This window comes from Cheilinus undulatus, linkage group 13 (assembly GCF_018320785.1).
Source record: "Cheilinus undulatus linkage group 13, ASM1832078v1, whole genome shotgun sequence".
Lineage (NCBI taxonomy): Eukaryota > Metazoa > Chordata > Actinopteri > Labriformes > Labridae > Cheilinus > Cheilinus undulatus.
In genome coordinates, this window is record NC_054877.1 from 19,982,461 (window position 1) to 19,993,578 (window position 11,118).

The window sequence follows — 11,118 nt, forward strand, 5'->3', positions numbered from 1 at the left end:
TGGTTACTTGGTGAACTTTATTTTTACAAGTTTTTCCATATCAGGAGAAGGTGGAATAAGAGTTTTTACTGGTACATAAACTTCCTAACACCATTGCCATGCATAGTGGCTGCTTGATTTTGATTAGACAAAGTGACGTAATTTTTTTAAAGATTGGTCCAAAACAACACAGACTTTAAACTGCAGTGACAAACACACTGAAAGAGATATAAACATCTTTTTGCTACATAGCTGATTTTTACTTTTACTTCAACTTTTCACACCCCCTGAATTTATAAGGAGAGTAAAATGACTTAAAAATTATAATCTAATGTAGCCGATCACCACAACAAAGAAACAGGCAACTGACAGACATGAACAAAACTTTTTCATAGGCATTAGGGAATCTCAAAAGTTTGCATTTATTACCTTTTATTACAAGCATGTTTACAATAAGCAGACAATTCCTCTAAACATTTCCCCTCAAAACTCTTAAAAACAGTGCATTTGGCTTATGGATACAGCAGCAACTTCAGCTTTCCATCATATAATAGTGCAATGAAAGCCAAATATAAGAGAAATTCAAACTAATTTATCAGTGCGTTCTAAGCTTTACAGCTCTGTGGTTAGATATCTGGACAGTATATATTTGGAGAACAAAAGAAGGCTTAGCAAGCCGTATCCATTCAGTTGGCAAACTTAATGTAAGTGCAAATTTTAAACTTTTTGGGAATTTTTAAAATTAAAGATCCCCTGTTGTGTTTTAGATAAGCAGTGCTATTGGTATGTCTTTTTTCTATCTTATACATCAGGTAAGAGTGTTAAAAAGCTGAATACCTTTAGATTTTTTGAGTGATCAGTAAAATTTTGTCACATGATCTTCAGCAGTGCTGAACAAAAGGCTTCAGAACTTTAAAGCATTTTGGATGACATTATAAGAGGTTATTTTTTAGTTTATTTACTTTAAGTTACTAAGCTTACCTCTCACCATGATATGATTATAGTAGTGCATTTCTTTGCATTTGATTACCATACAGCCTGAGCGCTACTGCTACTGTGATTGTGTTTCATTATTGTCATTTTTCATTCTTTGTGAAGTTATTTCTATATTGAAGGACACCTTCCAGTCTGATGAGTCAAGATGACCGACGATAGGTGATGTGCAAGTGCTGCATCAGCGGCTGGTTGTCGGTTGCCATAGAAACTGTCTGCTCCAACTTCCCATCTGGTCTGAGCTGAAACACTCGAGAAACCTGAAAGAAAGAAAAGTCCGTATCACTTTTAGATTAATTCCAATTATTCAAAGAGGAAGGCTTTGGTGTTTTTTTTTTTTTTTTTAAGTTTCTTAATAAAATAATAAACAAAGTGAAAAGAGCGCTTCAGAAAATTCGTTTTACCTGCTGCACATATGGCTCCTTAGCAAAAGACATTCTGGCCAAAGCCTGACTCTGCAGGTTGATTTGCTGTGCTGTCAGCTCTCCTTCCTCAATCTCAACTAGACCTGCAGGAAAACACATACTGTCATCAAAAACACACGTATAGAGTGTGTTTGTGGTAGTGTCTGTTACAGTCTTCAAATTTAGAGTCAGTTAAATAATGTTTATATAAGTAAAAATGGCAAAAAGATATATGTACACAAATTAACATAAAGATGTGTATTTATGCTTCTGCCTGAAATATGCTTGCACTAGTGTTGTTCTAATAACAGACACCCAGTACATCTTTATAGCATTCTGAATACTCTCATTAGGCAGGAATATCTCCAATAATGACCCATAACCACCTGAGTTCTGTGCTATAATAAACGCCACTCTGTTGGTTCCGGGCTGCAGCCGAATGAATCCACTCTCTCTGTGCAGAGGCCTCTTGGTCTCTGCATTGAAGGCACAAAACCTGTCGAGTGTAGAACAGTGAGGGATTTATAGAAAAGCAGGTAATTATCAGATCTGAATAATATTTTCATGGTCAGACTGTTTCAGCTCTGGTGGTAGTAGATTTATGATACAGCTTAACTGGACTTTTCTGTAAGACAGGCTGTGTAACCACAGACACTTTTTATGACTCATGGTGATTATAATCTTTTTTTCCCCAATAACAGAGATTTACACAATTAAATCTGAGCTTAAGTTCCTGAACTGAAAATGTCAACACAAGAATCCACCCTCTGAAAGAATTCCTCTTATCTCACTGCAACTCTGAGCACATCTTGCTGCCAGCTATTCAAACCTCAGCATTCCATTAAAATCTTGCCTTTGCTGCCCTCCAGTGGTTTAACTTCTGTCCTTACGGCAGTGATGATGAATCAATACTGTGAGTGGTTCAAGGTGGGAAAACTTTTTTAAAATAACCTACATAAAGTTGATGATTGGTTGTCCCACGTGGGTGAAACTCAGTGTCTCTGTGTAGTGGAAAGGTTTGATAGTGGGAAAGCAGCCCTCCCCAGGCTCGTCCGACTCCCAGGTACCTAAAAGCCAGTCTAGAGGGAGCAGCACTGGATTCAGCTCCACTGATGGTTCAATGCAGAAACATACACAAACAGTTTTTAAAAAAACTAGAAAGATTTATAACACGACAAATGTTTACTATGGTATGATGTACCTTGTTACACTGTGAAAGTAAAGAAATGTACCAAACATATATATATTTCCTCCATGAATTAAAATACTGAATGTAGTTTATAAGAAAAATGTTGAAATACTTTAAATTTGAATACTTTTTGATACTGTGTGTTTTAAAATGATGCAATCCCCATTATCTTTTTGTTCAAAAGTTTTAAAAGGAACCAAAGTTTGAAGAGAACTACTGATTTTCAAATACAGTTTAATGCAAGCTGCTGTGAGCAAAGAAGAAAAATAGAGAGGGCCCTAAATTGGACACTCTAAAGTTGAAATTGCACAAGCACACTGGCAACCTTCAGTACCAAAACATTTGTAACATATTGTGCAATTAAATCAATTTAGACAGTGTAGTTTGCCTACAATTGTTGGTTATTTGAACAAGAAATCTCCTAATTTTGGTTTCCTATGACCTCTATTTTGTTATTGTGGTATACAAAAAAAGCAACAGTATTGTTTGTTTTTCCCCACTAATATTATATTGAAGTTTGAAATTATTTTACCATGACAACTCTACATGAGAAAACATTTCATGTTATTTTGAGTAAATACAGAAAAAGACAAATGCACCTTTATTTATGGGATCTGGCAATAAGGGATCTGATGTTTTAACAGATAATTAATATGTTTAGGAGTTTTACATTTTGCAAACAGATCACTTTGAAACACCCTTCCTTGTTGAAAAGCACAAGTATGACTAATCACATCAGTTAAAGCTCTGCTAAATTCAAATGTCCCAGTGTGCCATGATAACATGAGAGTAAACAGGCTTGCCTCATACCGGGACCTTGAATGTAAAGAAGCTTAAGTGAATTAAGCCACCAGTCTAACTCCAGACTAAGTTCTTTGTCTCTGACCTGTTCCAAACCTTTTTTAAATTCTGATGTGAGAATTGTTTTTTCAATTGTCCATAATTTCCATAAAAGTTTGAGTAATTTATTTGAAATGTCTGGGGAATTCATATGATTATTATTATTATATAGTGTATATTTAAGAGAGAGTTTGACTGGGAAGTTGATTGTAAATTTGGGCAGGGAATTTCCTTTTTCTGGAAATTTCTAATAATTTTAAAGGGAATTTCTAGAACTTCTCTAGAACTTTTAGGGAAAATTTAGTTCATACTTGACCTTAAAAGTTCTTGTGGTCCATCATCACACATATAAAATAAACTTCCTACTAGCAAAGTAGTACTGTAAATACTATTTTTGCATGTTGTACAGTGAGATATGCTTATCATCCTCATATGCAGCAATTTTGTTGGGTAAAAAACTACTTCATATTCAAAGACAAAGCTTAGGTTTCATACTTATTAGGCCCCACTTATCCCAAATAACTGGGGGAAATTAAACATGAATTCCAAACAAAAGCTCAGGTCTCAGATTAGGTTAAATGTTGTCAAATTGCACTGTGATATGCCGCAGTCTCCTCAACACTGGGTGGCAGTAATCCAGTAGTCTGATGGAAATTTGGCAGAAACTAGAGGAAGACAATTCTGAGCTGCTTTTGGAAGGTGACAGTTAACATGGAACTATTAGAAAGGTTAAAACTATTTGCAAATATGACACAGTCAACAACACATCCTCTTAATTTCGATGCGTCGAGTACTCCCAGTAGGACTCACTGTTTGTCATGAAATGTCACAGCGAAGCTTCCTAACAGATCCCAGCGGCAATGTGTTTACTCTCTCGGAGGCTAACAAGCTAGTCGTTAGCTTAGCTGTTGATGCTGGCGTTTTCATTTTAACGCTTAACCTGTTTAGCTTAAATTAGAAAACATGCGATATGTATTTACCTAAAACAACCACGAAAAGCCAAACAGCTGTAGTGAGCATGACTGTGACAAAATTGAGGACAAATTTATCGATACTCTATCAAAACGAGTGCAAATAACCATAAATTTATCTGCTTATGTCTTTCTTTTGGGCATTAATTATATGAACGTTGTTGGTAAGTAATCTGTGGTCACCTTTACGTCGCTGCTGGCTTCCTAAAGTTGGATTTAACAGTCGTACTACATTTTAATATTTAAAAGTAATTATTATCCTACCTGTGTGGTTTACAGGACACGCCATTAGTCCACCTAACTGTGCTCGACAAAGAATTAACAAAAACGGATTAAATTGGGCCGAAATGCCGGATTAATTGCGACTGAATTAATAGTTGCCCTGTGGCTGTGTTGTTATGTGAGGTATTTAGACGTTGGAATTAAAGAAAGGCATCATGGGATTTGTAGTACGTAGAGTAAAGCCCCAAAACAGTTTACAGGGTTATATGTAGTTGAAGCTTACAGTAAAACCTTACAACCAGAGTTGGAAAGTAAATAATTACATTTGCACAGATTACTATAATTGAGTAGTTCTGGGGGAATACTAGTACTTTTTTTGTGTAAATTTTGAAATGTCCTTTTTGTCAAGTAGATTATAACTAGAGTAACTGTACTTTTAACTGATTACAACACTCATACTTTCTCCATCTCTGTTGACTACATAGTTGCATATTGAGAGGATTCCACATCACCTCTCAAAACAAATGTTATGATTTAATTTATTGTAAAGGTGTGGCTTTACCTGAAAAACCTGATTGGAGATCCACATTCTCATGTTGTCACTGCCAACAAGGAAGGTTCACAATTTACTGTACAGCTCCTCTGTAGCTGGGAAATTAATCCAGATTTAGGTTAAATGGCAATATGTACTATTTATGCTACTGCAATTTTTCTTTAATGTGTGGAAAAAAAAACAGTTTTGTACAATTCTTTTGCAGCGGGGATGTCATTTTCTTCATACCGTACAAACATTGAAGCCTCATTTTTTTCTAGACTAGTTTGCAAAAATCCCTTTCTTATTTTTGTAAATGTTTTTCTTATTCAAAATGAGAATGACATGAAAAAGATCCTTCCCTTCAATACCATTCACATTGCATCTACAATGAGTCAAAATAATAATATTTTTTGTAACTGTTTACCCCTAGTTTTACTGATGATTGCTGCAAGACTTTCAGTTAAACAAATCAGTAAATTCCCCACTGTGAGTGAAGTAGCTAAAGATATGTAATTCATACTGGTCCATGCATCGTGCTATGTCATACTAACCAGCTGGACCTACAAAAAAAAAAAAACAGTTTATCTTATATTGTGCTGGTTGTAATATTTATTTATTTAATTTATTGCTTGTGTGTGTTGAAAAATACATACAAAAGATATTTTAAAAACAGTTGCATGTCAAGTTGCAAATGTAGTACTGGAAAAAAAATGCAATTAAATTATTTTCCCAAACTGTTCAGCCCTTGTAGCTACTCAGTACTCAACACTTGCAGTAAACTTAGTTTAAATTCAATACTTTTTACTTTTCTTGACTAGTTTTTTACATCATACACACCCTCAATACTTATACTTAAGTAAATTATTACCAGAGTAAGCATAAGCTTGAGTACCATTGTTGTGTACTTTTTCCACCCCTGCTTGCTTCATAATGTTTTCCATTTGTTACCACACAGTAATGCAGTACAGTAGTTTGATAAAATAAAGCACACTTTATTGACACATTTCAGTGCACTTGGCATGGATAATGTGACATTATCTACTCATTTATTTCCTGCCTAAACCATACAAGCAAGTGAACTGTTTTATAAAATCTCTACAGTGACAAAAGCTGAAAAGTTCCTAAAATCTGTGCATTGTTTCAATTAATATTTTACATTGTCTCTTTATAAGGGAGCACAGGATTCGTGTTCTTGAATTTTTCATCTTAAGCCTTGCTCTTTTTGCAGTTCTTGAGTGCGTCTGCCAAGGCATGCAGTGCCATGTCAGCATTAGCCTTCTCACAGTTGTATCCCATCAATCCAATCCTCATCACCTAATGAATAAAGAGGTGCAAAGAACAGAGCATCAGAGCCAGCAGTGACTCAGCAGATTGAACCAGAGATCAAACCACAGGAAAAGATCCTCTTTTAACTGTTTGTGTTAAGAGTTAAATTGGGATTAAGGTTGATATCTTTGTGTATGAACACTTATTCTGTCCTTTGTACAGTTCTGAAGCACATTCAGTAACAGCTTACCATGCCGATAGAAGGGCCCAGACCTCCTGTCATCTCCATCTGGTGGTGTTTCATGATGTAGGCCAGCAGCTCTCTCCAATTGTAGCCTTCAGGAATGGCGATGGTGGTAACAGAGGGAAGCCTCAAGTCCTGCAGTGATATATCACAAAAGGATAGTGTCTTTGTTGTTTTTCACACAGAGCCCTGGGTTCCCATTAAATGCCTTTTGTCTCACCTTATCAGGGATGAAGAGCTTGACACCCAAGTCCTCAAGTCCTCTATATAGGTAGGCTGCCACCTCTTTGTGTTTCTTCCAGGACTCCTCTAGTCCCTAGAGGGAGACAAAGATCCATGGAGTTCAGGTTTAATCAGGCAAGAAGAGACATCACTGCCAACTTTGAACTATTGGAAGACAGCAGTATTAACAGTGTCTTTCCCATAAATGAGACATGATTGTGTGATGTGTATAGCTCACTGCAACACTAAAAGGCAAATTAAGAGCAAGAAACCTGAAGCTTTGTCGGCTATTACAATAATACAATGGGTTGATATACACCCCTCCAGTTTGTACCTGTACTAAATGCATTGCTGTACAATTGAAAGGGTGCCAGTGTAAAGAAAATATGACAATTACTGCATCCAGAACTGGGAAATGTTCCTTTACCTTCTCTGCAAGAATTGCCAAACTCTCTCTCAGGGCAAAGAATCCAGACACTGGACCAGTGTGGTGGTATCTAAAACCCAAAGCACAGAATATGAATTATTCCTTCAAAATGCAGGTGTTAAAGACTTGTGAGCTGTTTGACCTCACAGCCAAAAGTGATATTCCACGTTTGTGAAATCTCTTCTTTTCTTTAGTCTCACTCAAGCAGATTATCAGCACTTGTCACAAAACAGTTTAAGCTTTGTAGAGTTAATATAAAGAGAAAATTAGACTCACACTCTGGCTGGTTGGCCATCACAACCCCAGTAGTTGGACAAATGTGTCATATCAAAAAGATAGGATACTGGTTTTGTCTTCCTGTTAAACATCTTCTTACTATAAGAGACAAGAATATCTGCTTTACTGAACCAGCATCGAATTTTTATAACAACATAGTACTCATCTATAGAAACCTGTATGCACACACAATCCCTCACCATGCTCTTTCATTAAAGGAGATAGGTGCTGTGCCAGGAGGTGCATTCAGAGCCTTCTGAGAACCAGTGTACAGGATGTCAATATCTGGAAGTGCAATTATGGACAGGTTACACTATATGTTAATGGTGGGTTGACAGAATGTAATCCTTCATATTTGTCTTACTTTGCTTGTCCATAAATATTGGTGCTGCACCAAGAGATGCAACTGTATCGACCAGGAAGAGGCAGTTATGTCTGCAGGAGATATGACAGTTGGCTAGTTGTTAATAAAGACACATTTATACTCAGATTAAACTTTTAATGGTGCTTGACACTCACTTTCTACAGATGTCTCCAATGCCGTCTACTGGGTGACAGAGCCCAGCAGAGGACTCTCCATGTGTGAGGAAGAACAGGACAGGTTTGTGTTTTTCCATGGCCTAAAAGAAGAATAATAATGCAGTTGCCTTAATGTTTCTTGGAGCTAGTGCACTTCAGGATCACGTGAAGATTGATCATGTCCTGCTCCGGACATATGGCGTACCTCTTCAATTTCCTTATTGCTGAAATATCCTCCAGGTGTTTTTACCATTCTATGTACATTGGCGCCTACAGGGAGAAATATCAAATAAATGGACAAGAGAGACAGAGGGTCAGAGTCTTGGACACCCACTGGACGTGTGCGGAAAATCGTGCGTAAAGACGTACCCATTCTCTCTGCGATTTCTGCAACGCGCTCTCCCCAGATTCCGTTGATGGCGATGAGCACGTTCTCCCCAGGCTCCACCGTGTTAAACACCGCACACTCCATAGCCGCGTGCCCGGAGCCACTCATTGCTATCGTCATGTTGTTTTCTGTCTGAAAAGCGTACTGGATCCCTTTCTTTATATCGTTCATAATCTGAGGAGCAAATTGGAAGAATATATTATACGCAAAGCACATGATGTCATATTTGGTTAGCGTTAGGTTTCAGTCGGTTTGCACTAAGTATGCGTAATTACGCATAGGAAAGATGAGGCTACACCTAATTTTTCTTCCAAGGGAAGAGTCAGTGTGTTCAGTTTATTGAAAATCCTAAAAATGTGAAAATCCTGTTTGATTATATAAAGTCTGTTACTCCAAAAAACTTAGAGTTATTTGAATTTTTAGCATTTCTGTGTTGCAAAAAAGCTTTCAAACATGCTCACCTGCAAAATTAATGAACCAAAAGCTAGCATGTTACTTTAACTACTGTTTACTATCGATAATGATGACTTTGTACTCAGTATTTTACTTGAAACTAACATGAGCTCGTGCCGAAGTTCAGTACTCCTAAAAAAAGTCTTATTTCCATTCTATCGTTGCTGAATAAATCTAAGACATTGCGTTTACCTCATACATTTCCGCGTGCAGGTGACCGATGATCGGCCTGGACCCTGCTGCTAAGATACGTGGAGGAACGTTGGATGGTCCCGGTCCGAAGAGGTAGCGTAGTGGAGCCTCCAGCGGCCGCAGCATGCAGGCAGGCGGTGGGATGGTGACGGACGACATGGAGCGATCCAGGCGCTGCAGCAGCGGCGCGCTCCTCGCGGCCAGAGGACCGTCGAGGGCCGCTGCTGTCTGCTGAGCGAGCTGCGCGCTCCGGCTGAACAAAGCCCGCTGCATCACGGCTGGAATCCTGGTTCCTGAGAGGCCCGCACCAAGAGAGATCAGCAGAGGGACTGAGCCTGGCGGTGAGTTTTGGGTGAAGATTTAAACAAACAGGTCTTTGACCTGTTGGCCACAGTGCCTGTGCCTCCCCTTATTACCGACCATGCCCTTGACATAAGGCATCAAGGGACTCAATGGCATATAAGGTAATCAATCAAGTTTAAAACAAGTTTGTTATTCAGCAGATTTAAAGTTAACTTTTGCAACATGTTAAGGTTAAGCTCTGTTGAGGGTTAAACAGTTTCTGCAAGGAAACAAAAGCCTTTTTGCTTATTTTATGTAGCTTTATTTTGAAATGTATAACAGACGTTATTCCAAATTTCTCTTTATCCAATCAGTTGTTTCAACACATTTAATGTCTGTAATGTAGAAGAATTAAAACGTTTTCAGGCTCATCTTTGAAATCTACTGAAGAATTAACAAATGCAAATACCCTTAAGTGAATGTTTTAATGTAGGGTCAAAGTTAGGATCCACCACAGCAGGTTTTAGTGACTTGTTTCCGCTCCTGATCTGTAGTACTTGACCTTTGACCTCTTGTGAAAAAGTGAAGACCAGCACTTTGCAGTTATAAAACCGGTTCAGGTCAGTCTACAGGTGGCTTTGTTGATTTTGTCTGTTCCTTCCATTCCAGCAGTATTACATTTGTAAAGAGGAGTCTCCTCTCAGAGAGCCAATCTGCTCTCTCAGAGTGGGACGGAAACAGACTAACACACCCACTATTACGCACAGGCAAAAACACACACCAGCCTACTCATCAATACTCACTGTTATGCAATACAATTGTTTTTCTTGTATCTTAATTTTCACATAATCTGCTCAAAGGTTTCTAACCACAAATAAACATTAACATGATATATGATGATATAGAATTAATGACTGTTAGAATTAGATTGATCATGTTGATTGAGTCTCAATCCAGCTGAAGCCTCTGCCTTAACTTGAGTTTTACAAAAAAACAACAACAACAAAAAAAAACCCCTTAATTAAGAGAAACAGTATTGCATCTATGATTTATTAGAATCTATACGGAAGTAATTTGAAATAACTTTCTGTCTTTTGGCTGTGATAGGGTTTAAATCTGTGTTAGTGTTTGTGTGGGTCAAGGCCTTTATGCGTGTGTTGCAAAGGCTCTCTGACTTTTAAGCCTAAAACAAAACATAGAAGTTTAGAAGATGACAATTTTTCATTTGTAATGCAAAAAATGATTAAAACTTATTTCATAACCCTTTTTATGTAAAGCAGGTTTTAAAAGTTCCTTATGCCACATCAATTAAAATGAACAGATCTGAGGCACCATGGTCAATCACTTGGCCACAGCAGTTATTTAAAAAATCCTTCAAACCACACAGCAAAAGAAGACTTCTTTTTAACAAACAGAAGCAGAACCAGAGTCGGTGGTGAACAGCTGTATGCCTTAACTGAAAGAGTTGAGAGATATAGTCAGATCATCATGATTATAACAGCTCTGATTCTAACATGACAGTTATAAAATGTTTTTATTGATCTAATAAATCAATCATGGTCGATACAATTTGGCTTTTTTGACAAAAAAAAATACAGAAGTAAAAACAGATTTCCACAAAGTGAAAACTTTTGAACAACTGATCTAAGCAGCTTCACACATGTGCCATATTCATTTCTTGATCATGGATTTAACTGAATTTCAGGGGATGGTCAG

At 37.4% G+C, this 11,118-nt stretch overlaps 2 protein-coding genes across 2 annotated transcripts; both read right to left on the minus strand.

Moving 5' to 3' along the window:
• Positions 1–394: 394 nt before the first annotated feature.
• Positions 395–5,140, minus strand: thap4 (THAP domain containing 4). Its single transcript, XM_041804221.1, has 5 exons — positions 4,641–5,140; positions 2,332–2,485; positions 1,763–1,872; positions 1,377–1,480; positions 395–1,232 (listed from the first exon to the last, which is right to left on the minus strand). Exons 1-5 carry the CDS (start codon positions 4,663–4,665, stop codon positions 1,116–1,118), a joined length of 510 nt encoding a protein of 169 aa, XP_041660155.1. The 5' UTR covers positions 4,666–5,140; the 3' UTR covers positions 395–1,115.
• Positions 5,141–6,104: 964 nt separating this feature from the next.
• On the minus strand, positions 6,105–9,454 carry agxtb (alanine--glyoxylate and serine--pyruvate aminotransferase b). The gene is made up of 11 exons (XM_041804220.1): positions 9,121–9,454; positions 8,457–8,649; positions 8,293–8,357; positions 8,088–8,188; positions 7,933–8,003; positions 7,769–7,853; positions 7,569–7,667; positions 7,293–7,362; positions 6,864–6,959; positions 6,650–6,778; positions 6,105–6,447 (listed from the first exon to the last, which is right to left on the minus strand). The coding sequence occupies exons 1-11, from the start codon at positions 9,391–9,393 to the stop codon at positions 6,340–6,342; spliced, it is 1,290 nt and encodes a 429-aa protein (XP_041660154.1). The 5' UTR covers positions 9,394–9,454; the 3' UTR covers positions 6,105–6,339.
• Between the last annotated feature and the right edge of the window lie 1,664 nt (positions 9,455–11,118).

Excerpts from the sequence above, each read along its gene's own strand:
- thap4 (XM_041804221.1), bottom strand. The coding sequence starts at position 4,665 with ATGGCGTGTCCTGTAAACCACACAG. Across the intron at positions 2,486-4,640 it reads GTGTCCTGTAAACCACACAG|TGGAGCTGAATCCAGTGCTG; the intron begins GTAGGATAATAA and ends TTGAACCATCAG. Across the intron at positions 1,481-1,762 it reads TATTATAGCACAGAACTCAG|GTCTAGTTGAGATTGAGGAA; the intron begins GTGGTTATGGGT and ends GTTTTCCTGCAG.
- agxtb (XM_041804220.1), bottom strand. The coding sequence starts at position 9,393 with ATGCAGCGGGCTTTGTTCAGCCGGAGCGCGCAGCTCGCTCAGCAGACA. Across the intron at positions 8,358-8,456 it reads AGAAATCGCAGAGAGAATGG|GCGCCAATGTACATAGAATG; the intron begins GTACGTCTTTAC and ends TTCTCCCTGTAG. Across the intron at positions 6,779-6,863 it reads AGCTCTTCATCCCTGATAAG|GACTTGAGGCTTCCCTCTGT; the intron begins GTGAGACAAAAG and ends ATATCACTGCAG.